The 27629-nt window shown below is 43.3% G+C and overlaps 1 protein-coding gene across 1 annotated transcript in view; it reads left to right on the forward strand.

Moving 5' to 3' along the window:
* Positions 1-27292, forward strand: part of P2RX3 (purinergic receptor P2X 3) — a 47859-nt gene extending 20567 nt beyond the window's left edge. Inside the window, exons 2-12 of the mRNA XM_033920679.1 lie at positions 1688-1823; positions 3638-3709; positions 7205-7271; positions 8627-8714; positions 11179-11256; positions 11729-11870; positions 14016-14152; positions 17008-17101; positions 20880-20945; positions 23235-23312; positions 24421-27292. Coding sequence (XP_033776570.1) covers positions 1688-1823; positions 3638-3709; positions 7205-7271; positions 8627-8714; positions 11179-11256; positions 11729-11870; positions 14016-14152; positions 17008-17101; positions 20880-20945; positions 23235-23312; positions 24421-24552 — 1090 coding nt within the window. The 3' untranslated portion in view covers positions 24553-27292. The remainder of the gene's footprint in view (positions 1-1687; positions 1824-3637; positions 3710-7204; positions 7272-8626; positions 8715-11178; positions 11257-11728; positions 11871-14015; positions 14153-17007; positions 17102-20879; positions 20946-23234; positions 23313-24420) is intronic.
* The last annotated feature ends 337 nt before the right edge of the window (positions 27293-27629 follow it).

Here is a 27629-nt window from a genome sequence, read left to right on the forward strand (position 1 = left end):
ACAGAGGGCCTCAAGCAAGGAGTTGTGGAATGTGGTCTGTGCTAACCAAGCCACAAGCAAAGGTTGTGCTATGCATGTAGCACTGGGAATTTGGTGCCTGAGAGGGGGGATTTATGACTGGTACATGTTTATGCAGACCGTCTAGAGATAAGAAACCTGGGCTGAATTAGGATTCCCACAGCAACAGGGTAATAAATTCCCTTTGAGAATCCGTAGGTGCTTTCACCCGAGGAACAGTGCAGAAAAGCTCTAAAAAATTACCAGGCAGAAGTTTGGTTTTTGACCAGAGAGAAAGGCGTCGGGTTGATTTTGGCACGCTGTCTCCCTCTCCAACTCAGGGTTCTTGGGGTTTTTTAAGAAATCTGCTTTTGAATAGTTTTGTACCAAAATTGTTTTAAGAGGCACAGCTGCGTGCGTGTATTAATGTTGTATTCACTTTAAAATTTTGATTTATCAAAGAAACGGTTAAAAAAAAATTATGATTGGCAAAAAGACCCCGAGTTCAATTTTTCCTGGGAGAGAAGCACTTGTATGGCCTATGTAGCAGGTCAGTAGGAGAGACCAGCTTTTCTATTAGACTGTCCATTCAGACATTCCAGCAGAGCAGTGGGACGTGAATTTCACATAAAGTGTCCCAGTTACTCATCCCACCATAACCCTTTACACTGTATGGGAAGCCCTCCAAACCTCACCCCAAACCAACTGTACCCAACTGTCTAACACCCCATAAGCCGTTATGCTTCATCTATTTGTCAGTTCAATAGTTTTTGGTGGGGTCTGATGGGCTCCCACTTTCCACCACAAGCGACCTACCAACCCCCCTCCCTCCAGACCTGAAACAGCAGTGTCAGCAGTCTTGACCCGCCAACCCCCCCCCTCCCTCCAGCTGTTCTGACTCGCCAACCCTCCTCTCTCACTTACCCAAAGCAACAATAGCAGCCGGTCAGCAGAGGCAGCGCTGTAAATAGGCTGCTTGTGGTCAGCCCCAGCAGGGCCTTTCCCTGCTGCATCACTTCTGTGCCCTGCTGGGGCTGACCACAAGCAGCCTGTTTACAGTGCTGCCTCTGCTGACCGGATGCTGCTGCTTTGAGTAAGTGTGGGGGGGTGGGGGTCCAGGTGGCCAGACCCATATGGAGGGAGGAGGAGCAGACCCGAAGGGGAGGTAAGGGGAGGAGGACCAGAAGTGTATGTGGGGGAAAGGTCCAGCAGGGTGGGCAGGGGAGGGGAGAAGGATGAATTCTGGACCCATAAGTATGGGGGGGGGGGAGAAAGTGGGGGAGAGAAAGTGACCCAGGCTAGAAAGAAGGTTGGGAAGGGAGGAACAGATGCTGGACCTACAAGCGAGGGTGGGGGGATGATAGAGAGTGAGGAGGGAAATGAGACAAAGCTATTTTTAGAGTAACTCTCAAGCAACCAGAAATTACAGTTATCTGGCATCTACCAATCCTCATGGGTGTTGGATAACGGAAAGTCTACTGTATATTAAACATTTATTTAGTTGAATATAAAAAAATAAATTGTCTAATATAATACTTTTTGACTAAAAAGTAAGAGTGCCACAACTACAATGAATGCAACTGTTGTTAACATTTGTATCCCAACCACTTTATTGCCAATTCTGTCCACTTTACTCTTGGTAAAACTACATTTTGAAGATGACTGTCATTCATTCATTTGCTCATTTCAGGTGGGTTTTCATCCATGAGAAGGCTTACCAGATACGAGATACTGCCATCGAGTCTTCTGTGGTGACCAAGGTGAAAGGGCTTGGCATGTATAGCAATCGAGTGATGGATGTTGCTGATTACGTCACACCACCTCAGGTGAGTCTAATTATATTGCACTGGCCTCCTCCACACCTCAATCCATTATTTCCTGCATCAAGCCCGCTCTTTTTGAATCTAGGGCAGGTGTAAGGGTGGATGTCTGCAATATAGGTGACATTTTGGCCACTTACGCTAGTGTTTTTATAAAGATAAGAAGATACCTACTTGTCTTTATAAAACTGACTTAAATAGAAACTGAAAATGAGCTTACACTAGGCATCCCCTTATAAAATTACTCATAGAGGATAATTCTGTTAAAAATCAATTACTTGTGCAATGGAAAAAAACACCTATTTGCTGCCCATTTTAGGAACCTTAGGAGACACCAACCTTCTGGGTCCTGCTTTCACGTTCAGCCTATTGACTGGCTAAGGAATGTCTGACCAATGGTGTCTTCTAAGCTACTGGTCCTACCTTCTTTGCAGCTTATTGGCCGGCTAAGGAAGGTCTGGCCAATAGGCTGCAGGGGGCGGTGGGACAGCAACTATAGAGACAAAGCCTTACGTTCTCCTTTCCCTTGTGGCTCTACATTGAGAAGATTCATCTCTGATGTCTGAGCAGTGCTGGAAAGAATATTGGAGGTGCTCTAGCACCCACAGAGCTGGTGCTTGTGGCATAGAGTAGGAGACAGAGTACCTAGAAATAGGCAGGAAAGGGAGATACGAAGAGGAGGTACACACAATTTTGATAATGTATCCAAATTGCATGCACAATTTAATTGAACAAGCCAATTAGCATCAATAATTGACTTCTTAACAAGCAATTGCTGGTGCTAATTAAAATCAATTCTATTTCATGCATGAGGCAAAAAAGGGAGCGTGGAAATAGATGGATCATGGGTGAGTCATGGGTGGATTGGGGGGCTTTACTTTAAGTTACACATATAATTATAGAATAAGGGCATCCACGCCCAAATTTAAGTGCAGGTATTTGTACCACATTTTCATTGGTGCAAAATGGCCACTCCTAAATGTAGTTGCGGTTCCTGCCATAGAGAATAACACTGTGGCAGAAATTGTCACCATTCCCATCCCCGCGGATAACCATGGGAAACCATCTCCATGTCATTCTTAAGGAGCGAGGGAAGAATCAGAGTATGAATGGGCCCAGACACTGACCCTCAAGCCTTGCATTGAAGAATGCTGGTGTAGAAGGACTGAGGTTGAGATAGACACTAAAGAATGACACGGGATGGTTAGAACATAAGAACATAAGTGTTGCCATACTGGGACACACCAAAGGTCCATCAAGCCCAGTTTCCAATAGTGGCCAATTCAGGTCACAAGTACCTGTCAGAAACCCAAAGATTACCAACATTCCAGAGCTGAGATTGTGATGTCATAAAGCCTCATTCCACTAGTGCCTAAGAGCCAACATCATCAGTGATGTCACAATGGGTTTACATAAGAATCAGAGTATGAATGGACATAGCCACTGACCCTCAAGCCTTGCATTGAAGAATGCTGGTGTAAAAGGACTGAGGTTGACATAAGACACTAAAGAATGACATTGAATGGTTTCCCGTGGTATCTGCGGGGACTTTTTCCTGACATAAATGCTATTCTTTAAACCACGCCTAACTTTAAGCATGACTTATAGAATAATGCTTTTTTCAGCGCCGATATTTTGGGCACCATCTATATAATTTAGCCCTTAGTGTGCATTAACCACATGTTAAGAGCTTAATACCCTTTAATAATAGGACCCTTAAAGTGTGTGCGAAGCATTCCAGAATCCGGCAAATTAAGGAAACCTGATAATGATATATTTTTTTAACAATTGGCCTCTCTCTTCTTTTTCCCCCTTACTAGGGATCATCAGTATTTGTCATCCTCACAAAATTAATATTGACAGAGAACCAAGTGCAAGGATTCTGTCCTGAGGTAAGCAATGGGAGGAAGAGGAGGATAAGGGAAGAAGATGGGGGGGAAAGGAAACTGACTGTGTACATCAGGAGTATGAGCAAAAGGGAGAGAAAGGGGAGAGAGCGTGCAAGGGTCGGGGGTAGAGGAGAGAAGGTGTGTTAAATGTTCTCTAGAGCAGTGATTCCCAACCCTGTCCTGGAGGAACACCAGGCCAATCGGGTTTTCAGGCTAGCCCTAATGAATATGCATGAGAGAGATTTGCATATGATGGAAGTGATAGGCATGCAAATTTGCTTCATGCATATTCATTAGGGCTAGCCTGAAAACCCGATTGGCCTGGTGTTCCTCCAGGACAGGGTTGGGAACCACTGCTCTAGAGGAAAGCTAAAGTCATAAGGCAGAAGGATGAAGACGGGGGAAAGATAATATTTGTAGGACTTGGACTGAGAATTCACTAGCGAGAGATAGGGGAGCATAGGAGAGGCACAACATGGGTGATGTATAGGAGAATATTCATGTTCCACCCATACATATACCCACAACCCTATAGCGTGCAACTGCAAAGGAAGTGTTAATATGGGAAGGGCATGGGTGTGCCACAAGCATTTTGACTGTTCCTGCACACACGTTAAAGAATACTGGTATTTATTTGCTCAACTGCATTTCCACCAGCACCTAGACATGGTCCTTCAAGTTCGACAAAGTGCGCCTACCCAATGTAGGCGCCTAACTTAACTGAGTAATAGGCTAAACACCTCTTAATTGGCACTAATTGGAATTAATTAAAAGTTAGGCACCTAATTCGGCAGGCATGATTCTACGACAAACACTTGGGGCCAGATGCACTAAACATGATCAGTAAGACTGTGTGGATCGCTGTGGGCTGATTTTTTTTGGGGGGGGGACGATTCCGAAACAGCGATCGATGCTCAAACAAGTTTGCAGGCCAATGATTTGCATAGAGGTTCGCTGTTATCTCCGTTGCGACCCCGTCCGATGAATCGCTGTGAGAGCGACTCTCGGACGTGCGCAGAGTAGTCCAGTTGATACAGCGACAGTGGGCGCATGCGCCAGATGTGCTGCGTCAGACTCCTCCGTGGCAGCCGGTCCTCCCTCCTTCGATCGCCATCATCGTTTCCTCTTCCTCCCAGGGAAAGGGCAGCCTGCATAAATCAGAGCCTACAACCGCCGTCCATAATGTTGAACGTTGGAGCAGAAGCGCACGCGGTTAACAACCGCTGGCATTTCACATGCTTTTACACAGCGAGGGGAATCTCTTGATGCTTTGCGGAGAGGTAGCAGCAGACCACGCAAATGCGGGGCATAAATGAGGGTGGTGCTGTATAAAGTTCTGGCCCGGCTTGTACATATTTTAATTATGAGGAATTAAAATTTTAGCTTTCTCTCATTAGCCCCATCTTTTCACTGCCCTCTCTCTTTTATATTTTATAAAATAAGACGCGCCTTCAACACACGTGCTCACAACGCACATATAACACACGTATACGTCCCCGCTAGTGTAAAAACTGTATTTATGGTATCAATGTTATAAATGTTATATTAATTTCAGAGCTGAACTATCTGTAAGACACGTAAGCGACTGGTCTTCACTGGTCACTGTTTTTGGATCGCTAAAAGCGATCACTTTTTTTGTGTGTGCATCGCAAAGCGATGTTAGAGCATCAGTCGCTCAGCTAGTTTACATGGCATTTCAGTCAGATCAGAGAAGGAGCGATCGTGCAGAAAACCACGCGGTGAGCTGTTTTCTGCACTGGGTCGGCAAATCCAATCATTGCTAAACCAGTCAAAACCGGTTTAGTGAGGATTGTTAGACAATCACTGATTTTAGTGCATCTGGGTCCTAGTGTAAAATGCATAGTTAAAAGTGGGCGTGTTTTTGCGTTAGCAACCACTGGGTGCCTAACTTAGGCGCAGACGTTTAGGTCACGAAAACCCTTGAAACACCAAAAGAAATTGACCCTATTCACTCCACAAAAAGCGCACACAAAAAAACAAAGAATCAATGTCCAAGTTGATGGCTTTATTGGAACAAACAAGTAATCCACATAAATCAGGGGTGTCAAAGTCCCTCCTCGAGGGCCGCAATCCAGTCGGGTTTTCAGGATTTCCCCAATGAATTTGCATGAGATCTATTTGCATGCACTGTTTTCATTGTATGCTAATAGATCTCATGCATATTCATTGGGGGAATCCTGAAAACCCGACTGCATTGCGGCCCTCGAGGATGGACTTTGACACCCCTGACATAAATGCATCTAGGGATGGAACCTCTAGAAACATATGGACTCTACATGATCCATGTTTCGACACAATTGTCTTCTTCCGGGGTCCCTGCTGGTCCTAAAGATGAACTTGTGGATTACAACAAAGATCTCTACGCAAAACCGACGCGCTCAAAACGACAGAATAATGCTCCAAGCTCCCAGGCTCAAAAGTATAAAAGTTTATAAGAACACCCTGGAAAAATAAGGTGTGCTAAATGTTAGGTTAAAAATGGCTAGTTCTTTCACCCAATATTTGGACGTCTTGCAGAAAACGTCCTATTGAAAATGGCCCTCTTGGTATCTAGACCAGTGGTTCCCAAACCTGTCCTGGAGGACCACCAGCCGGTCAGTTTTTTGGGATAACCCTAATGAATATGCATGAGAGAGATTTGCATATAATGGAGGTGACAGGCATGCAAATTGACTGGTTGGTGGTCCTCCAGGACAGGGTTGGGAACCACTGATCTAAATTGATAACCAGAATGCCAAGATACCCCAGATCTCCGACAACAGCATTGGCTACCAGTTGTATTTAGAATCCAATACAAAGCAATCATGCTATATCATCAATTATTATATAACTTCACCTATCAACTTGAGTGTATAAAATATTTAAATAACGCTCCAACTTTAACATTCACAACTGGAAAAACAATTTCAGAATTTAGTTTATGGGAAAATAAATCAAGACTATTCACTGCTTAGTCTTCACCTCCTCTGCTCTGCTCTTCCTCTTTCTATATCTTCTCTCTTTTCTTACCCTCTTAATTCCTTTTCTTTCTAATTTTACCCTGTTACCTTTTTCCTTCCTCTTTGTTCTTCCCAGCTTATGTCCTCTCCTTCTCTTCCTCCACTCCCTGTTTTTCTTCCATTCTCCACCCTCCCCACCTCCTAGCCATGCCTCTCTCTTTCTCCCTGCTTCCCCTACACCAGGGGTGTCAAAGTCCCACCTCGAGGGCTGGAATCCAGTCGGGTTTTCAGGATTTCCCCAATGAATATGCATGAGATCTATGTGCATGCACGGCTTTCAATGCATATTCATTGGGGAAATCCTGAAAGCCCGACTGGATTGCGGCCCTCGAGGAGGGACTTTGACACCCCTGCCCTACACTGTCCTTCCTCTCAAACTCCCAGGCAGCATAAGTTGATAAGCTTAAATTCAGAGAAACACTCAAAGTTAAAGAAATCATGTACAGAATAACTATTTCTTTTATTCTTTTTTGTCAAGATGGAAGACAAGTACAGCTGTAAAAATGACAGTCAGTGCACAGGGCGATCCCGAAACACAGGAAATGGTGAGGAACTGAACTCGTGCTATTCTTTACTTGGCTTTCCATCTCTTCCTTCGACCCTGTCTCCCATATCAGAAAACAATATAAGCAGTGATGTAGCAAGGGTGAGAGGCACCCACCCCCATCCCCATCTGCTCGTTCCCTGCCCCCTCCTGTCGTGTGTGCAAGCCACCACAGCATTTCACAATAAAAAAATTAAAAAAAAAAAGTTACAGTGGGATTTAAACATGTGTCCCTTGGTTTACAGTCCATTGTACTGACCTCTAGGCTACTCCTCTGTTCTGCAAGGATATCTTGTCATTATAATAAGAATGCTGTAAGACAGATGTCCCTGTGCCTTGCTATAATTTGCTGGTAAATGTTTCAGTTTGTAAAATGGTTGTTCAGGATGGATGACTTTTCTATTTGAAAATTGCTGTGAGATGAACTTTTATTTGGGGGGAGGGGACACATGACATTATGGCCCTGATTCTATAAACAGTGTCTAATTCCAAGGCAACATCGAGCACAATTGTCAATCATCTCCTAGGTGCTGCTTATAGAATCCTTAGGCACATTGCCATTTAGACCAGGGTTTTCTTGGCCTAAATGAATGCAGCTAAGTCAAACCACACCTGAAATCCGCCCCAAATCTGGCCCTAATCACGCCTACTTGCCAGTAGGTGCCTTGGTATAGATATCTACCTCGAAGTGGTAGGCGCCTACTGAGTTAGGCATCTACCAGCTAATTATTTTTTTATGTTTTTTAATTGTTTGGGGTTTTTTTTTTTTTTTTAGTTCAATAAAGTTTATTGAATTTATATAATAGTACAAAACGAAAAAGTTTCAAGAGCATAATACACAAGTCAAATGACCAATGTCTGTGAAAAACAGAGAAAGAAGAACTTCCAGATCGTATAACATATAAACATCCTAGTGCGTATGTATTAAAACATTTATAGAGATAGAAACATTAAATAACGTTCATTATTGCAAAGGTAATCATGTCATCCAAAACCTGTAAAAGCAAAGTGAGAGTGACTTATAAAATCAAGTATGACCAGACATTAAATCTAGAAGTAGAGCAATTTAATTGGTTTTTAATGGTGCCTTCAATTATCAGTGTTGATTAAGCTAATCAAGAAAATTAAGTTAGGTGCCTAGATCAACTAAGTACGCTGATCTAGGTACCTAACTGTATGCGTCATTTATAGAATCTGGGCTTACGGGCAGGAAGTTCCAATTCTGGCTTGGATGTTCTTTCGAAAATGCTCCTCCATTGTATGAGTGCAGTTCTCTGCGAGTGTGTGTTGTTACATATGTACTATAGACTCATGAGTCTTTGACGTCATTGTTTATACTGGTGATTCCTTTCACAGGGTACTTGACTGGACGCTGTGTGAATTATACATACCGCACCTGCGAGATCCAGGGCTGGTGTCCCACCGAGATCGACACTGTGAAGGTGTAAGAAGACAAAGCATCTCCATTGAGATCTCGGGCAGCGAGATGCTGTCTTTCCCCATTAGTATCAGGGAGCCCCCTTTTTCCTATCCTTGCACACCAAAAAGAGCATGATGCCGTTCTTTCTGCTGTCTAGTACCTATGAACACTTGCGGCAAAGCAAGGGAAGAGATGTAGGGGTAGGCATGTTGGTAAGAGAAGCTTTAAGTAGAGCCCTGAAGAACATAAGAAAAGGACTCGTTTACAGCAGCCTTTTTGGAAGGAGGAGAGGAAGGGAATATCCGAGTGCAGCTCATATAGGCGGGAATGGAACTGAGACATCTGGGTGTAGTTACTGTGAATTAAGAAGGGAAGGGGCTATGTAGAGTGTGAGTAGGGAGGAGTTGGAGTCAGAGGAGAAGAAAGAGCTCAACTGAGCCCAGACCTTCATGGTAGTAAAAAGAGCCCTAAATGTTAAATTTTGGTCACTGAATACCTGAATAAATTTATGTAAATCTGTGCGCACGCTAACCGCTAACACGTCCATAGACTAGCAGGCACGCGTTAGCATTTGGCACGTGGTTAGCGCAACGCAAATATTTAGCACGCGCTAAAAAGCATAGTTCACCTTAGTAAAATGAGCCCTAAGGGGTCCTTTTATCGTGCCGTGCTAACGGGGTTAGCGTGTCGGACATTTCATCACGCGCTAACTCCCCGCGGCAAGCAAAAAAACTAACGCCTGGTCAATGGAGGCGTTAGCGACTAGCGCGGCAGGCGGTTTAACGCGCGGTATTCCACGTTAAACCCCTACCGCGCCTTGATAAAAGGACCCCTAAATGTTAAATTTTAGTCACTGAGTACCTGAATAAATTCATGTAAAACCGTTCTGAGCTCCTCTGGGAGAACGGTATAGAAAATTGAATACATAATAAATAACAATAATTAAAAAAAAATAAGTCATGAACAAACAGTAAGGGCTCCTTTTACTAAGGTGCGTTAGCGTTTTTAGCGCACGCAGGAAATTACCGCGCGCTGCACCGCACGCTACACTTCTAGAACTAACGCCTGCTCAATGCTGGCGTTAAGATGTAGCGCGCGCTATTCCACGCATTAAAGCCCTAACGCGGCTTAGTAAAAGGAGCTCTAAGTGTGCTTTAACATCTGGATCGTTACCGTCCGTAGGTTTAAGACGAAATCCATAGCTGAAGGAGTTAATAAGAGTACTTAATAGATTACATGCCAAACAAAATACCTCTCACTGGATCAGTACTTGTTGACCATTCCATCATTGAAAATAATCGGCACTAGAAGAACTACAACTTTCTCTGTCTTGGGACCCCAGCTTTGGAATAAACTTCCAATTTTTCTGCGCGCTGAAACCTCCTTAGAAAAATTTAAAAGCAAACTAAAAAGCTATCTTTATAAAGATGCATATGAATCTTAGATCAGATAATCTTTTTTTTTTTTTTTTCATAAATAATTTTATTATTTTATTAAAATACAATAGTGTAATACATTAGAATAATAACATGAAATATGACAAAGAAAACACTATCACAAGCAGAAAATATAGAACCATAACTATAACCCCTCCCTTCCATCAATTATTAATATTAACAATATTAAATGTCTTAATATGAAGATTCAATATCTACATTAAACAAAATCTATCCCTACCCAACCCTCCCTCCCATCCCATCCCAGATGTGCAATGAAAAAACTCCAAAGGCAATATGTTATTTTTACTTTAAATTTTTTGATTTTCCTATTTACTTCTAGATTAAGCTTTTTTTTAAACATTTTTTCCAAACCAAATTTCATTAAAAATTTTTTTAATACCCTTCCTGTTGTTCCTTTCCTAAATGTTTTTTTATTTTCGTTTTTTTTTTTCTTTTAAAACAAATGTAGTTTTTCCTGATATTCCTTATGTATCTTTAATTAACTATGGATAGGTTTGTATATTTATTGTCTCAAATGATTTTATTTGTTCCCCCCAATTTTTACTATTGTTATACGCGCTGAAAATACTTGATATTGCGTTTAAATCAAAACTACAAACTACAGTAAACAATCTTGATGTTAGCAATGACAAATTGTCCATCTTCACACTTCAGACGGAGGATGGTTTTAATGCTGATGTTGATGTATTTGATCAACCCACGGTCCTGGCTGGGTAGGGATAATTAGTTTTCATATCTGTAGTTTGGCACTCGGACAGTTGATCCCGCGACACTTAGTCCTGCGACAGCTCCTCACAGCCACTTCAGCCCTTGTCACTTAATCCCGTAGACACTTAGGTCTCCTTTTACTAAGGTGCGCTAGCGTTTTTAGCACACGCAGGATATTACCGCGCGCTACGCGGCTAGAACTAATGCCAGCTCAATGCTGGCGTTAAGGCCCAGCGCGTTAATGCCCTAACGCACCTTAGTAAAAGGAGCCCTTAATCCTGCTCTGCTGCCAGGTTAATGTGTATTTATTGTTCTTGCAGACCTATAATGTATGAAGCTGAAAACTTCACCATTTTTATCAAAAATAGCATTAGATTCCCGCTCTTCAACTTTGAGAAGTAAGTACCTATGTGGCTACGGTCTCTGGTTTTCTTTCTGTATCACATCTCCATCTATTTCCTGCCCATTTCTATCCGTTTCAGTCTTGTATTTCTTTCTCTGTCCCTTCGTACCTGGTTGTGTCTTCCCTTCTCTCTTCCCGTCCTTCCTTCTGTGTGTTGTTTAATCATCTTAATTCCCTAGCTTCTCTATTGTCTTTTACCTTTATGTTTCTTTTGCTTTTAAAATTGTAATTCTCCCCACTTTCCTATTGTTTTTATGTTTGTCAAGTATTGTTTAGTTGGTATTTATCTGTTTAATGTTGCCCCCCTTTATTTAAAAAAAATATAAATTGTAAAACGCTTAGAATTCGTGATTAGCGTTTTATCAAAATTTTAATAAACTTGAATCTTGTTTGGACATATATTGTGATAATATTGATGAACACTCCTCTCCCTTAATGCTTGAATCTCTCATGCCTTTTCTTTCTAGGGGTAACTTGCTTTCCAATCTCACTTCGGATCACATCAAGAAGTGTCACTATGACCCTACCACTAGCCCTCATTGCCCTATATTTCGTGTGGGTGACGTGGTCAGACTGGCTGGACAGAATTTTACCAAAATTGCAGAAAAGGTACATAGGATGCTTCCATCCCCCTCCCGACACTTGATATCATAAAGCGATGCCCCATGCAGTATTGAAAAGAGATTAAGAGACTAGCGACCCAAGAAGGCGATGGAGGAGAAGGATGGTGGGGGGGGGGGTAGAGTGGCTCCGACTGGAAGGGAGTAATGGAGGTGGAAAGGTACCATCAGTGACATAGCGAGTGTAAGAGGCACCCTTCCCTTACCCTCTTCTCCACCCCCATTCACTCCTTCCCTGCCCCCTCCTGCTGTGCACGACCTTTCCATTCCCCCCCATACCTCTTTAACGTTCCCAGCGCGAGCAGCAACCTCAATCTGCTGGGGGACTGGCAAAAAAAAAAAAAAAAAAATTAATACATAAAAACTGAACTGAAAGTCTGTTTCCCAGACTGTTAAGTGACTTGACCACTCAAAAGGAGCGCACACACATGTACGCGCATGCACACACGCACACTTCTCCGATTCAAGATTGTTGGTAGGGTGGGCACCTTTCTCTTCTCTCCGAGTCCTTGCCTGCAGTCTTCAGGCCGCCCACAGTGTCGGAAACTTTCTCTCTCTGCTTCAGCTTCCTGTCACCAGAGGCAGTACACTGCAGAGGGAAAACAACCAGGCCGCCGAACGCAGCGTGTTCAACTGACTGATGCTGCCGACGGCCCAAAGTCTGCAGGCCGGCGCAGGGGAAGGGGTCAGAGCACCCCTCTAAGAGCTGCACCCAGGATGGACTGGCCCCCCTGCCCCCCTTGATACGCCATGGCCCCTCCCATCCCCCAAAGATGTGGCTGAAAGAATACATACCTGCTTGTATGACAGCTTCAAATGTTATGGCCAATCCTGGTAGAACAGCAAGCGGGTCTCTAGAGTAGTCTGATGGGGACTCAGGACCATGCTCCACTTTAACCTAGGGCTATCAGATGTCCAGATTTCTCCAGACAAGACATAGTTTTACAGATTTAAAAATGGGCATGTTTGATACTGGATATTTGGTATGTTCCTTTTTTTTTTTTTTTTTGTAAATTCTTTGTTCATTTTCAAACTTTACAATCAGTGTGACAATATGTCCAAACCAATTAACAACAAATATATCACTTAATAATCATCAATGGTACAAATAATATGCTCTTATCTCCTACCCTTCCCACCCTTTCCTGTCATAAAACCAAATACCTTGTACAATATGTAATAATAAAATTATCCCCCCCCCTCTCCCCTCTCACAAGTGAACTTGTAAATTTAAGGGAAAAAATGTCATCTAATCAGAACAATATTTTGTTAATGGCTCCTACACATCTTGAAATTTCCTGAAACATCCCCGCTGTATTGCAATAAATCTCTCCATTTTATAAACATGACATAAGGAATTCCACCAGAAATTATAATTTAGTCTACTCCAATTTTTCCAATTATATGTAATTTGTTGAATGGCAACCCCAGTCATTATAAGTAATAATTTGTTATTATTTGTAGAAATCTGACTTTTTGCTCTCATTGTCATCCCAAACAGCACAGTATCATATGATAATGCCACTGGGTTGTCTAATAAACAATTAATTTGGTCCCAAATTGATTTCCAAAAATTCATCTAAACTCGGATTTAGACGTCATATCGATAACATCCCTCCACGTCTACTGTCCTTTTAAAGGTATTATTATATTTCAGACCAGAGGATTTTATTATATGAATTAATTCTAAACAGTAACAAATAAAAATTTGAAAGACTTACTGGTAATATAAATTCATTTTAGGGAAGGGTTTTATAACCAATGAAGGACAGCTGAAGACTCTGTGAGTACGAGGAAACTAAACATTTCGGGAGGGGGGGAATTCCCTTCCTTTCTCAAAATTGTTTGGGACTGTAAGACAGAGGAGGTTGGAGAGAATCATAGAACCTGGGATATATTCTTTTCATCTCTGGATAGGTCCTGTGTTGTAGGGGCCTCAGGTAGTTCCTTTGGTTATCTCCCTCCTTACTCCGGGCCAACCAATATCAGAATAAACTTTCAGATTTATTAACTGAAGATTTAAGGAAAATATCCTGAGATGAGAAAAAAAAAGAGAGCTTTATTATTATGCTGGTGTTAATTGGCAAGGATTCTGATCTGCACTCTTTACTGGATGTCTGTTTTCTCTGTCTAGGGAGGAGTTATCGGGATTAAAATTGGATGGGGCTGTGACCTTGACCGGTCCTGGGATTATTGTATCCCAACATATACTTTCACTCGCCTAGACAGTATTTCAGAAAAAAATAATGTGTCTCCAGGATACAATTTCAGGTGGGAGTAGACAGGAAATGCTTGCATGGCACATCGATTTTATACACACCTGCACTAGAGGTCTGCACGGGAACGGGGATTGCGGGAATCCCGCGGGTCCCACGGGGTTCCCGCGGGAATCCCCCCTAACCCATGGGACTCCCCCTCTTGCCAACGGGACTCCCACAGGGATGGAAGGCTTTGGAAGCAGGGTTCGTCCATATAATATAATGGACACGTCAGCCTTAGTAAAAGAGGGGGTTTATAAGTTAATTACCTGAACAGAAAACAAAAAAAGGGTTCCACCAAAGAGATTCCACAAGGAAAACAGCAGTGAAAACTAAAAAAGAAACTGTGGAATTGATAATCCTGTCAGAAGTAATTGCTGCTTTTTATGGGGACGGGCGGGGATGGAGGTAATTCCTTGCGGGGATGGTTGGGGACGGAGAGGATCCTGATGGGGACGGGTGGGGACGGAGAGGATCCGGGCGGGGATGGGTGGGATTTCTGTCCCCGTGCAACTCTCTAACCTGCACCACATATTTAAATGCTTGAGTACCTGATTGTAAAAACCGCTTAGATAACCTTGATAGGCGGTATATAAAATCCTAATAAACTTGAAACTTGAACCATTTAGAAGGTATAAATGAAATTCTACTACTAAGCGGCTGGTAGGAACTTAGGCCCATATTCTGTAACCAGCGCCTAGTGGTTACCCTATTATGGAGGCGCCTATCTAAATTGAATAATAAGCTCAATTAAGCTTTTTAATCAGCAATAATTGAAAGAGCGATTCTATAACAAAGGGCCTCTAAAAATTTAGGCGGCCTTCAAAAAAATAGGCGCTATGCATGTTAGGCATGGGTGTGGCTTTGTGTCAGGCGCCCTGTTACAGGATCTCTGCTCTTAAGCGTGCTTAAGCGCTCGCATGGACGTCTAACTTTTAGTTGTGCCTAGAGCTGGCCTATTTATTGGGCGCCTCCAAAATAGATGCCGCTCAGCGCGATTCACTCAACAGCACCCGATTGTACTTGAATCGCGCTGAACGGTGCCTATATCGGTGCCTAACTTTTGGGCGCTTCTTATAGAATTTGCCCTTTATTCTATAAGACAGGCTTGTCCAATCTATAGAGCAGCGGTTCCCAACCCTGTCCTGGAGGAACACCAGGCCAATTGGGTTTTCAGGCTAGCCCTAATGAATATGCATGAAGCAAATTTGCATGCCTATCACTTCCATCATATGCAAATCTCTCATGCATATTCATTAGGGCTAGCCTGAAAACCCGATTGGCCTGGTGTTCCTCCAGGACAGGGTTGGGAATCACTGCCCTAATGAATATGCATGGCGCAGATTTGCACGCCTGGCACCTCCATTATAGGCAGACCTCTCTCATGCACATTCATTAGGGCTATCCTGAAAACCCAACTGGCCTGGGGATCCTCCAGGACAGGGTCGGGAACCAACCTGAGGGCCACAGAAGCCAGTTCATAGGCAAAAGTGCGCGACGACAAAGGCGCGACGACAACCCAGCGCAGACAACTGAGCGCAAGGCGGAAGCGCGCCGAAGAAAAACAGTATTTTAAAGGGCTCCAACGGGAGGTGTGGGGGGAACCCCCCCCCCCACTATACTTAACAGAGATTGCGCCGGCGTTGTGGGGGGGTTTGAGTGGTTGTAACCCCCCTCATTTACTGGAAACTTTACTTTTTCCCTCTTTTTTAGGGAAAAAGTGAAGTTTTCAGTATAATGTGGGGGGGGGTCACAACCCCCCAAACCCCCCCAACGCCGGCGCGATCTCTGTTAAGTAAAGTGGGGGGGTTCCCCCCACACACACCCCCGTCGGAGCCCTTTAAAATACTGTTTTTCTTTGGCGCGCTTCCGCCTTGCGTTCAGTTGTCTGCGCTGGGTTGTCGGCGCGCCTTTGTCGGCGCGCGCTTTTGACCTGTCACCCAGAAGCCAGCCTGCCAAGTGATTCTTCCTGGCCTTCAGGAGCTTGGGCAACTCTCAGAATCTTCCCCCACCACGACTCAGCTCTCTGAAAGCTTGAGCTGCATGGTGCCGAAAGTTTGGGTTGGACTCGTGGTTTCAAGTCTCTCAAGACTTGAAACCACGAGACCAACCTGAACTTACAGCACCACATGGTTCAAGCTTTCAGAGAGCTGAGTCGTGGTGGGGAAACAGGAATCCCCCCCCCCCCCTCTTCTTTTGCTGAAGCCAGGTGAGGGGAATAACGTGTAAAGGCTGAGGAATAGTACATGGGAGAGAGAGAGAAAAAGAGACTGGTTGAAGGCGGGGAGGGGGGGAATGAGAGAGAAATTCAGTGTAGGTTGCGTGTGTGTGTGTAGGGGGGGTTTACATAGGAGAGAGAGAGAGAGAATGAGACTGGTTGAAGGCTGGCGGGACATGAGAGAGAAGTTTGGTGAAGGCTGTGCATCTGTGTTTGGGGGTGAGGAGTTACATGGAAGAAAGAGAAAGAGACTGGATGAAGGCTGGAGGTACATGTGGCCCCTGATTAAAAATAAGGATGGGCAAGCCAGCTATAAGGAAACATAAACACCTACTTTTCTTTATGGAATATCAGCCTTTTCTCGTAGGGAAGTCATCCCATCACCTTTATCATTTTCATCTCCCTTGTCTGTACCTTTTCTAATTTTATTTATTTAAAAAATTTCTATTCCGTGTAAAACTAAACTGTTTACATAATTTTAAAACAAAAACATGATAAAATAAACATACAAACAATCCTCAGAAATTATGTCTATTTTCAGATGCGGCCACCAGAATTGCACACATTATATAATACCATTCAGCACTGTATTTTTTTTCAAACCGCATTTTGAGCTACATTTTAATAACTTCTTTTTTTTTTTCCATCAGATATGCAAAATATTACAAGCATGAGAATGGCTCAGAGTACCGCACATTGCTCAAAGCCTATGGGATCCGCATTGATGTGCTGGTGTATGGAAATGTAAGTTGAAAGGGATTATGTTGTTATGAAATTTATCCACGGTGAGTGTGTGGGGGGGGGGGGGGGAAGGGAGAAGAGTAGCTGTGTACAGGAAACCTACTAGCAACGCAACTTGATCACCATATCTCCAACATGCTGACAACGACCGACTTCAAATCATTTCGAAAAGAAATCAAAACCCTGTTATTCAAAAAATTTATCAAGAAATCATAACACATCTCCATGACTATCCCCTCTCTTGTAAATTTCCCATCAAAATCTCAACCACGTAAACAGCACCCTAATTTGTAATTTTCCTGGAAATGTCCAGGTATCTTCTTTTGTAATCCACCTAGAACTGCAAGGTACTGGCGGAATAGAAGTCAGTAATGCAATGTAAGCTAATGGTACAAAGTCAACTTGACTTGGACATACCAAGTGGGGATGGACAGCTGCAGGTCTTGGCTTCACAGCAATTGGAAAGTTTTGTTAACCCTCTGGATCATTTATAGAAAGTACATTTCTAGCATTTATAGACATTAAGTTGAGAGGAGTTCCAGGTAACCTGGAGCAAAAGCTTGAAAATCAAAAACCTGGGGTGGGGGCTATACAATGATCATTTGCATGGGGCAGTGAAACATGTGACTCTGACCCGAACTGCAGTTAGAGCCAAACAATAGATCCTGGCAGGCCCAGAAAATCTAAAAACCATTGGTGTTGCCTCCTACCCACAAGGAAGGAGAACGATTTTCAAACAGCCTATTTACCCAGATAAATAGTTTGGTATTATTGCTTCCATTGGAGGTAATTCTATAAAGTATGAACTTACATTTATGCAACAATGTTTGCATATAAATCATTTGAATAATGGTATATATATATATATATATATATTTGCACATATGGACATACGTGTAAATGCCTAAATTCTGCCTAAGTGCTATTCTGTACATGTACATGTATCCAGGGCCGGCATCACTATTGGACCAGGTGAGGCTCTGGCCCAGGGCGCTGGTGATTAGGAAAGCCAAAATACCCAGCCTCTGACCTCACTTGATGTATAGGTTAAGCCACACCCACATAGTCTGGTCTCTCGCCTTCGCTATCCCTCTTCCTCCTCGTGGGTGCAGCATTGCTCCTCTCATCTTTCTCACTCCCTCCCCAGTCCTACAAAATTTACATTGGTCACAGCCACTGGCAACAGCAGCAATAGCAGCAGAAGCAGCATGATAGGCTGCCTTCAACCAGTTCCTGGGTCTTCCCTCTACCACATCCTCCCTCCTCTGATGTAATTTCCTGTGGGTGGGACGCAGTAGAGGATCAGGGGAGTGAGAGAGGTGAGGGAGCAGTACTGGACCTATGAGGAGGAGGACAGAGGACTGAGGAAAGAGTCTGGGTTGGGGGTGATATATGCTGAACCTATGGGGGAGGGGGCACCTGAAGTGATGTGATGGGGGTGCTGCCAAAGCAAGTAGTTTCAGAGCTAGCCCTGCACATGTTATGTACCCCTGGTTCTTGATGACTTGATACTGGGGTAATCATGATTGTTGAGTTTTATTTTCAAAATCTTGGGAGTGAGGGAGAGAGCCTAGGGGCTTGAAAGACATTGGAGGAGAGGGGAAGAACCTAGGGTGCCCTGTATCCTTGCAATGACCCTGAATCTACAACAACAATGTATTATTTCTATAGCGCTACCAGATGCACACAGCGCTGTGCATTAAATACGCACGAGACAGTCCCTGTCCGATAGAGCTTACAATCTAATTATGACAGACGCAGAGAACAGAAGGGTGAATCTATATATGACTATGAGGCAAGTTTCCTGCTCTTCTCAATATTGGTAAAGCCTTCACAATAGTATCCAGTCAAGTTTTGGCAGTAAAACATTCAGACAAACATGGAGAGATTCAAGAAAATCTAGAGGAGAGCAACTAAAATTATTAAAAGCCTAGATAACATCACCTATGAAAACAGATTAAGAAGTTGAGTTTATTTTGTAGAATATAGAAAACTGAGGGTTGACTTAAAAGCAGCCTTCAAATATGTAAAGGTGAGTTATAGTTGTTCTCCATTAAAGATGCGAAGGAATGGGCTTAGATATAACAGGAAAAATTTAGGTTAGGCTTAAGGAAAAATGGTCTGACAATAAGGCTAGTTTAGCACTGGAACAATTTCTGTCAGGAGCTGGTGGAATCTCTTTCAGGGGACATTTTTCAATTCTTGGATGTAGGGGGATGAACTAGATGACTTTTTCAGGGCCTTTCCAGCTCTTTCTCCTTAGCACTAGGACTTGAACAATGGGAACAATTTATTATGAAGGTTTTGTAATCTTAGTGTCATTTTTAAATATAATTTTAGCACTACCTTGCATATTTTGGATTTCCTTTGTTTATCATTGATTTTAATACAGATAAATAAGAACACATAAGATATTATTGTGTATCAGTCTGAAACGCCTACCATTTATTTAGGGCCAAAATATTCAGGGATTTCTGCGCTCTTAAAATATATGTTCCTAATCCTCTCTTTTATCAAGCTACGCTGACGAGCAGCGCGAGCTAAATGTGGGCAGCTCGGCATTTAGCTGGAGCTGCTCGGCAGCGCAGCTTGATGAAAGGGGGGAGTAAATTAGCCATCTAAATATGTGCCCTATTTTCAGCCAAACTTAGGGGCACTAATGTATGCTTACCGCAGGTTAAAAAGCCACTACTGTGGGATGCGCTCAGGCATCCTGCAGTAGCTCCTGTTTGGAGGCAGAGAGTAGGCATGCCCTGCACTAACTGAATAGCATGGGAGTCCCTACTGCCTACAAAATAGATGGTGGTAATAACGTATGCCAGGGTATCGCAAACTGTATGCCGCAGCACTTTAGTGTGCCCCGGAGGATTCCAGATGTGCCATGAGATGCTGGCGAGGAAGAGAGGCGCTGGCTGACTGCTTACAGGACGTGCCTCTAGCGACAAGATTTTCTCAACATAAGGTGGTGTTGTAAGTCACCCTAGTTACCTTATACCGACACTGCTTTCACTCTCTCAGCCCTCAGAGGCACGTCCTGTGGTCAGTCAGCTGGCACCTGTGCAAATCCTCCTTGCCCACACCTCTGCTCCTCACCTCTCCTTCTGCAGTGGTAATAGGGGGCTCAGGACCTTAGCTGGAGGACATGCACACATACATGGGATGCCGACGTGGTGACGCCATGCATGTGCCTGATGTCCTCACGTCAACATCTTGAGCATTTCTGGGTGCCCCAAGATTAGTGTGTCGGCAGCCTAAAACATTTGCAACACGCTGGCTTATGCACTAATGAACTGGGAAATTGGTATGTGGCCATTAATAGGCTAAAAGAAATTATGTCCCCCAACTCTTCCCCACTGCTTGAGCAACCCCTGTTCCCCCTCCCCCCCCCCCCCCGGCATACCTGTTGAAATATTCGCCAGTGCGAGCAGCATTTTACACCTGCTGTTCGTGCCAGCCCCGGCTCCCTTCTGATGTCACTTCCTGGTCCCACAACCAGGAACTGACGTCAGAAGGAAGCTGAGGTCAGCGCAAGCAGCAAGTAGAAGATGCTGTTTGTGCTGGCAAACATTTAAAGAGATATGCAGGAGGGAGGAGTGGAAGATAAACGCCTGCACCTCCTGCAAAGATGGCACCCAGGGCAGACCATCGCCCCCCTCACTATGCCACTGTTAGCATTTCTATGTATACATTTGGGCATATGGCATGTCTATTGATTTTATCCCTCCCCCAATGCCAATCTGCTGCCCCTTTTCCTCTACTGAATCTTCTCCTCATATTTCAGGCTGGAAAATTTAACATCATCCCAACTTTGATCAACTGTGTTGCAGCTTTTACATCAGTGGGCGTGGTGAGTGTCTAATAACTGTCTTTTTCAGTTTTGTTCCCTCTTTCTCTCTGCGTCACCTTTAATTTATGCCTGCTTACTTTTCCTCTCTATAAATAATATGAAGAGAAAGTGGAGATGTCTTATGTCTCTACTGCAATACTGTATTTTCGTGCATACAAGCCACAGGTTTTTCTGCCTTTGTGTAAATGTGTCCTGAGCTGCATTAGTCCCACCTATGTATTACCTGCCCTGGGGCATATGCACACATTACGTTATTTTGCGCTGAATCTCAAGTTTGGGTAAGCAGGACAGATAGCTGCAGATTTTAAGTTTTAAACACAGAGAGTAAGCAACAAATCGTGCACGTGTCCGAACAAAACTGAACATGAAAGCTCGCGTTATTTGACCACAGAAAAACAGGGGCTGATGTATGCTGACTCTTCCATTTTTTGCCTAGGCGTGTGCACAAGAGCTCCCTTCCCGCAAAACCTTTGTGCGTGAGTGCCAAGCACGTTCCTCCTCCCACTTTCAGTTTATTAGCATGATTTAGCTGTGCATAAAATTTGACAAACTTCACTTTACAAGGTCAGGAATGTGTATTCGCCATGACCCCTCTAGTCAAAATGCAAAAATGAGCATAGGTCGTGCTTTATATGTGCAAAATTACGGTAGTGGAGGAAGGAGCAAGTAGGAGAGAATATGGAAATCTCCTTCCCTGAAAACAGAATCCGTTTTTTGTATTTCCCCTTTGTCTTCTGTTTCTCCTCCATCAATTTCTTTCTTGTGCTTCCCCGCCACTCTTTCAGTGGAGAATTCTGGAATTTGTTAGAAAATGTGGGGATGGTATGGATATATTTCCTGGCAACTTGATGAGGAGTGTAGCAACAGCTAGGGATAGGCGCTCTTACCACAACCTCTGGCAAGGCGTTCTAGAGCTGAACTATTCTCTGAGTGAAAAAAATATTTCCTCCTATTGGTTTTAAAAGTATTTCCCTGTAACTTCATCGAGTGTCTCCTAGTCTTTGTAATTTTTGACAGAGTGAAAAATCAATCCACTTGTACCCATTCTACTCTATGAAGGATTTTGTAGACGTCAATCATATCTCCCCTCAGCCTTCTCTTTTTCCAAGCTGAAGAGCCCTAACCTTTTTAATCTTTCCTCATACGGGAGGAGTTCCATCTCCTTTATCATCTTGGTCGCTCTTCTTTGAACCTTTTCTAGCGCCGCTATATCTTTCTTGAGATAAAGAGACCAGAATTGAAACTTCAGGTGAGGTTGCACCATGAAGAGATACAGAGTCATTATAACATTCTTAGTCTTGTTAACCATCCCTTTTTTAATAATGATAGACATAAGACTGACAGTGTGAAAAAGGGGGGGCTGAGCTACAATGAAGTTTGAAAAGATTTGGGGGGGCGGTACACACAAGAGGTATGCTCTGTCATCTTCAGGATTTCACAGTTGGGTCAGAAAATACCAGTTTCTTTAAAAGTCAATTGAAGGTTTCATGATAAAGTCTTTAGGTCAATTTTAAATTGAATGAGTGATGTCTGCAGTAGTAAATGTGGTTCCAGAGGTGAGGTCCTTGTACTGAAAATATCAAGTCTCTAGCTTGCCTGTAATGACAAAATGGTCAAAGAAACTTGAATAAAATGAATATTATGGGAAATGACAAGCAATGAAAATTTCCCCAGCTGCCTATCTAAACTAAAACTAAACTAAACCTTAGGTTTGTATACCGCACCATCTCCACAAGCGTAGAGTTCGGCACGGTTTACAGGGTTAGGTTGAAAAGGAGCTACAATGAAGGGTTATAGGAAAGGAGCTAGGAAGATAAAGAGGGACAGGGTACCAAAGAGCGGAAGGTGTTAGATTTTTGAAAAGAGCCAAGTTTTCAGGTGTTTGCGGAAGGATTGGAGGGAGCTTGAAATTCTGAGCGGGGATGTGAGGTTGTTCCAGAGTTCTGTGGTTCTAAAGGGGAGGGATGTTCCTAGTTTTCCTACGCGGGATATACCTTTTGCAGAGGGGAATGATAGTTTCAGTTTTTGGGAGGATCTAGTGGAATTAGGGTTAGAGGAGTTCCAGAAGAGTGGGATAACAGGAGGGAGGATGCCATGTAGGATCTTGAAAGCTAAACAGGCACATTTAAAGAGGACTCTGGAGTGAACTATCTCTAGCCACCGCATTTCTTTTCCAATATCCTTCTTTTGGGAGATAGAAAAAAATGTTTTGATTTTGTGTCAAACTATTGTCTGTCGAACAGGGATCTCTCTCTATTCTCTGCTAACTGGTTTCCTCTTTCCCTGCAGGGGACTGTCCTATGTGACATTATTCTTCTGAACTTCCTGAAAGGAGCTGACCAGTACAAGGCCAAGAAGTTTGAAGAGGTTTGGAAAATACAGCACTCTGTCAGCAGGAGTTGCCATTGGGAACAGTGCACAAAGTATTTCAAGTTCTCCTAACTCTTTAGAAAATTATACTAGAATAGAACGTCGGTGGAAGCTTGCGGTTCCTGCAGCTTCACTCTTGTCCATCAGGAGTCACTCTTGGGGAACATGTGGCTGCAGAAGAAGTGATGTTAGAGAGGATGGATATCACAGCACCTGCAGTTCTCACTGTTTCTCAACAACAGTGGTTCTGAGGGACCCCTTGACATCTTAAAACCCAGGCTCTTGCCTACATGTTCCATCCTTTAGACACCTATTCTACGATACTACCCGAAAACGTATTTTTTCAGTTACCACACCCACACACCGGAACTCACTACCACTCTACTTAAGAGAGGAAGAAAATAGAGATAAATTTAAAACAAACTTAAAATTTTTTAAATTTAGAGACGCTTACGACATGTAATATCCTTTCCATCCAAAACCACCGACTCCCCTTAAAAACTAAATAAGGAAGAGCATAGGTTCCCTTCCCTACGGTATCGCCCTTCTCTGTCTTTCTTTCCTATTATGACTGTAATTCTCCCCCCCCCCCCAAGTTTTTAAATACATGTAGACAAATATTTCCGTGAAGTGAAGTGTATTAAAAGAATATATACATGAGGAAAAAAAACCCTACTGATTATATTAATTTCTTTGAATTGGCATTTTCTTCCTGTTCCTTTGGATTTTCGGCTCCATTGAAACCAGTGTTGAGGTCTGTTATCATGAGCCTATACTTGTAATGATACAGGGATTAATCCCCTCTTTTATATCCCCTATCAGGTTACTGAAGTTAAGTCATTGCCATATCAGACTTTCATTGGAGACTATATAGCTCACTTTCTGCTGGGGCTGCCATCACAGGCCTTTAAATGTGGCTACTCTATGTCTCCATTGTGATGACTGTTCCCTTAACATCCCCCCCCCCACCCCCCAATACACATACACCTCTAAAAAGCTGAACAGGGGAGTAGAAGTCCTGAGCTCAAGAAGGGAACCAAAGTTTCTAAAGCCAAGTTCAAAGGTTCATGACTTGTAATCCAGTCTCCTGTGATTCCTTCTTCAGATTTCCGAGGTTAACCTGCCTTCAGACAGATCTGCAAGCACCGAGATGTTCAAAAGCACCCAGACGTTATCTGGTGGTCGGATTGACGAGAAGCAGTCCACCGACTCAGGAGCTTTTTCTATTGGGCACTAACGGGCTCCTCTCACGCATTTTACCACCCAAAAACAATTGTTTTATACAGATGTCACCGAGAGTCACCACTTCCAGTCAAATCTGCTTTAGGAGTCATTTCTAGCAAAGACTTTCACTGTCTCTGAGAACTTATCTGTTTATCCAGCCTATGTCCTCATTGCAATTACCTTCAGAACCACATTTCCGATACCTTAATCTCATCAACATCTGATTTAAGACTGTGGGCTGCCACGAAAGGATGAATTCATCCCGCTGGAAGTTAAGCACCAAAGGCATCTTAGCCACTATAATTCAATAACTTTGTCTAGACTGGTGCAAATGGATATGACCGTCATCATGTTCTCAATCCTCCTCCTATATCAGTCCTTCTGTAACTCTCTGGTTCTATCACAGCCTCACTGTTATTGTTTATATCTTGTCTTCCACACAATCTCACACTTGCTTATATATCATGCACTTTCCAAATACTGTTTTCTAGGGCAAGATAATACAAGTCAATGGGGCTGATCCACTAAAGGTCACCGATGGTTATCCTGCATGCTTGATCAGTTTAGTGTGCATGACAAATAATGTGCTATCCACTAAAATATTACCTTGGTACCAACAGTTTAATGAGCAGACGGTAAACTGTAAAGTCTAGGTACACTCATTAGAGACGCAATTGAAAGCAGAAGGAGCTCATGGAAATTATCATTCTGTTCAATAAGCTGTGTGCTCATTAATGACCATATGCTATGGCCAAAAATGTATCGCCTACTGATTGCACATGTATGAAAGCCAGATAATGACCAGAGGCACTTTATTAGGAATAACTGAGGCAGTTGGGTTGCCTCAGCTTGAAATACTATTACAAGGAAGGAGAAGATATGAACAGAGAGGACAAGAGCAGGAGAGACAGAAAAGAGAAGGAACAGGAGAGGAAAGAAGAGAGGGAGAGAGAGAGGTAAAATTAGAGGAAAACCAGGTGGTGGCCACATCTTTGGATATTCTGGCCCAGCCAATTCCCCCTTTTCCCCCAGTCCTGGCTGCTCACCTTGCATTGTCCCTTTCTGATTCATCAGGTCATTGTAGGCTGGAAAAAAAAAAACCCATCTCGAGGGCCCAACCTCATGTGAAGGAGAGGAAACCAGTACTAGACTGGGAAGATGGAAGGGATGGATAGAAAGTGGCATGGATTGTAAAGTACTGCAGGTGCCAGGATTCTAAACATTTAAGGAGCAAGTTAAAAGAGACAGCAAGATGAAGGACAAAAGAGACAGTCTTCCTTCTTTTACATCTCTCCAAGTTTCATATCTTTCTTCTCCCTTATCCGCCCTCAGTCACCATTGGCGGAAGGAATAGTGTAGAAGAAAGACTTTTATCCCTTCACCAGAACCTATTTAGTAAAAATAAGCATGATCTTTCCAATTGACAAACCAAATAGAAATACAGAAATGTATAGAAGTATTATACAGAGCACAAGAGAACAGTAGAACAGATCAGGTAAATTATCATGTGTACAAGGCAATATGACACGACTTTTTGGGATCTGTCAGGTACTTGTGATCCCAGATAACATGCTGGGCTCGATGGACCTTGGTCTAACTTAGCATGGCTTATCTTATGGTCTTATTCTTTTATGCATTAGAAGACACTGCACAAGGAAAACAGACCATTGGTGGGAGCTTACAGTGGTCAGAAGGTACCAAAGACATAGCTCTTCAGCAGTAAAGCATCAAAAGGCATTATCATGCTTCATTGGCTCCACTTCTGGGGTACATTAGATGACTTGTTACCCCAGTTGAATAGTTGTCAAGCTACAGGTCTTGTACCTGTGGTCCATGGTCCTCTGATACTTGAGTTTCTGCAGGATTTGGATAGTGTTGGCCCAGAGGCAGTAGTAGACACAAGGATTGCTATTTGAAGACTGTCAAAGCCATGTTAGAGGGTGAGGCAGTGATCTGAGATGGCTGCTTCTGAGTGTAATATTTTCCCATATTGTTCATGGTATTCTGAAGCCACTAGGATCTGAAACCCAGCTTCATTTGCACATATCCGAGGCCTTTGTTCACTGTGATGGCCCTGTGCTGTGGTCTCAATGGTACTAAGTAGTCAGCAAGCAGGACGAGTGTGATGGTCTGTGTCGCAGGTTCATTCCTTCACTGTCAGGTATTGTATGCCATACAAACACTATAGATAAAGTGTGTACAGATGCAGCCACAGGTCTAGCTTTGCAAAGTTTGCAGTGTAGCTCACATTTGCTGAAGTAGAAATTACACCTCGGCTGGGGCAGAAGTGCATTAAAGGTGCAGAGACCAAAAGGTAAAGTGAGTTCCAAATCAGAAGAGACAGAAGATGGCCCGAGTGGTGGCATAAAGGAGGAATAACCAGGGCCATCTCAGACTGGGTGCTTTCAAGCTCTCAGTTCCAGCCCCAGTTGTATTCTCCTTCCTGCCCTCGCATCGGAGGAAATTGCATCAGAGGAGGGCGGGATCGGCTGAGGGAAGGCCCAAGACCACCTGCTTCAGTTACTGACTGACTTGCAGTGGAATCAAGGGATATTGTCTTTATCAGCCTTTTACTACAGCAGATTGGACTCCCCAGGAAGGCATTGCATGTTGAAATGTGGACCGTGTTGGATCCTTTTTACACCAATTGTTTACACTCCTGTTGATGTTGTACATACATTGACTGCTGCAATCAAACTGCAATCAAGTTTGACAATTGAGATTGATAATAAAGGTCATCTGGTTACCGAGTTTCTCCTGACCCAGTCCTGTATATCTCTACATCTGTTTCAGTTTACAGTTTGTATTATACATACTACATAGCCAAGCTACCAAGGTAAACATAGCAGTTTACAATCTTCAAAAGTGATAATAACATAGAAACATAGAGTATGACGGCAGAAAAGGGCCGGCGGCCCAACAAGTCTGCCCACTCGAGAACCCTCCCTCTCCAAGTTCTCCCACAATAATTCTCCCATAAGTCCTCCCTCCCATAAGAATCCATCTTATAAGACACTTCATCGTTAGGACAGTCCCACAAAGCATCTGCCTCCGATTGTAACTCTGCTTATGCAGTAGACACTGGGAGCA

The sequence above is a fragment of the Geotrypetes seraphini genome, chromosome 14 (genome assembly GCF_902459505.1).
Source record: "Geotrypetes seraphini chromosome 14, aGeoSer1.1, whole genome shotgun sequence".
NCBI lineage: Eukaryota > Metazoa > Chordata > Amphibia > Gymnophiona > Dermophiidae > Geotrypetes > Geotrypetes seraphini.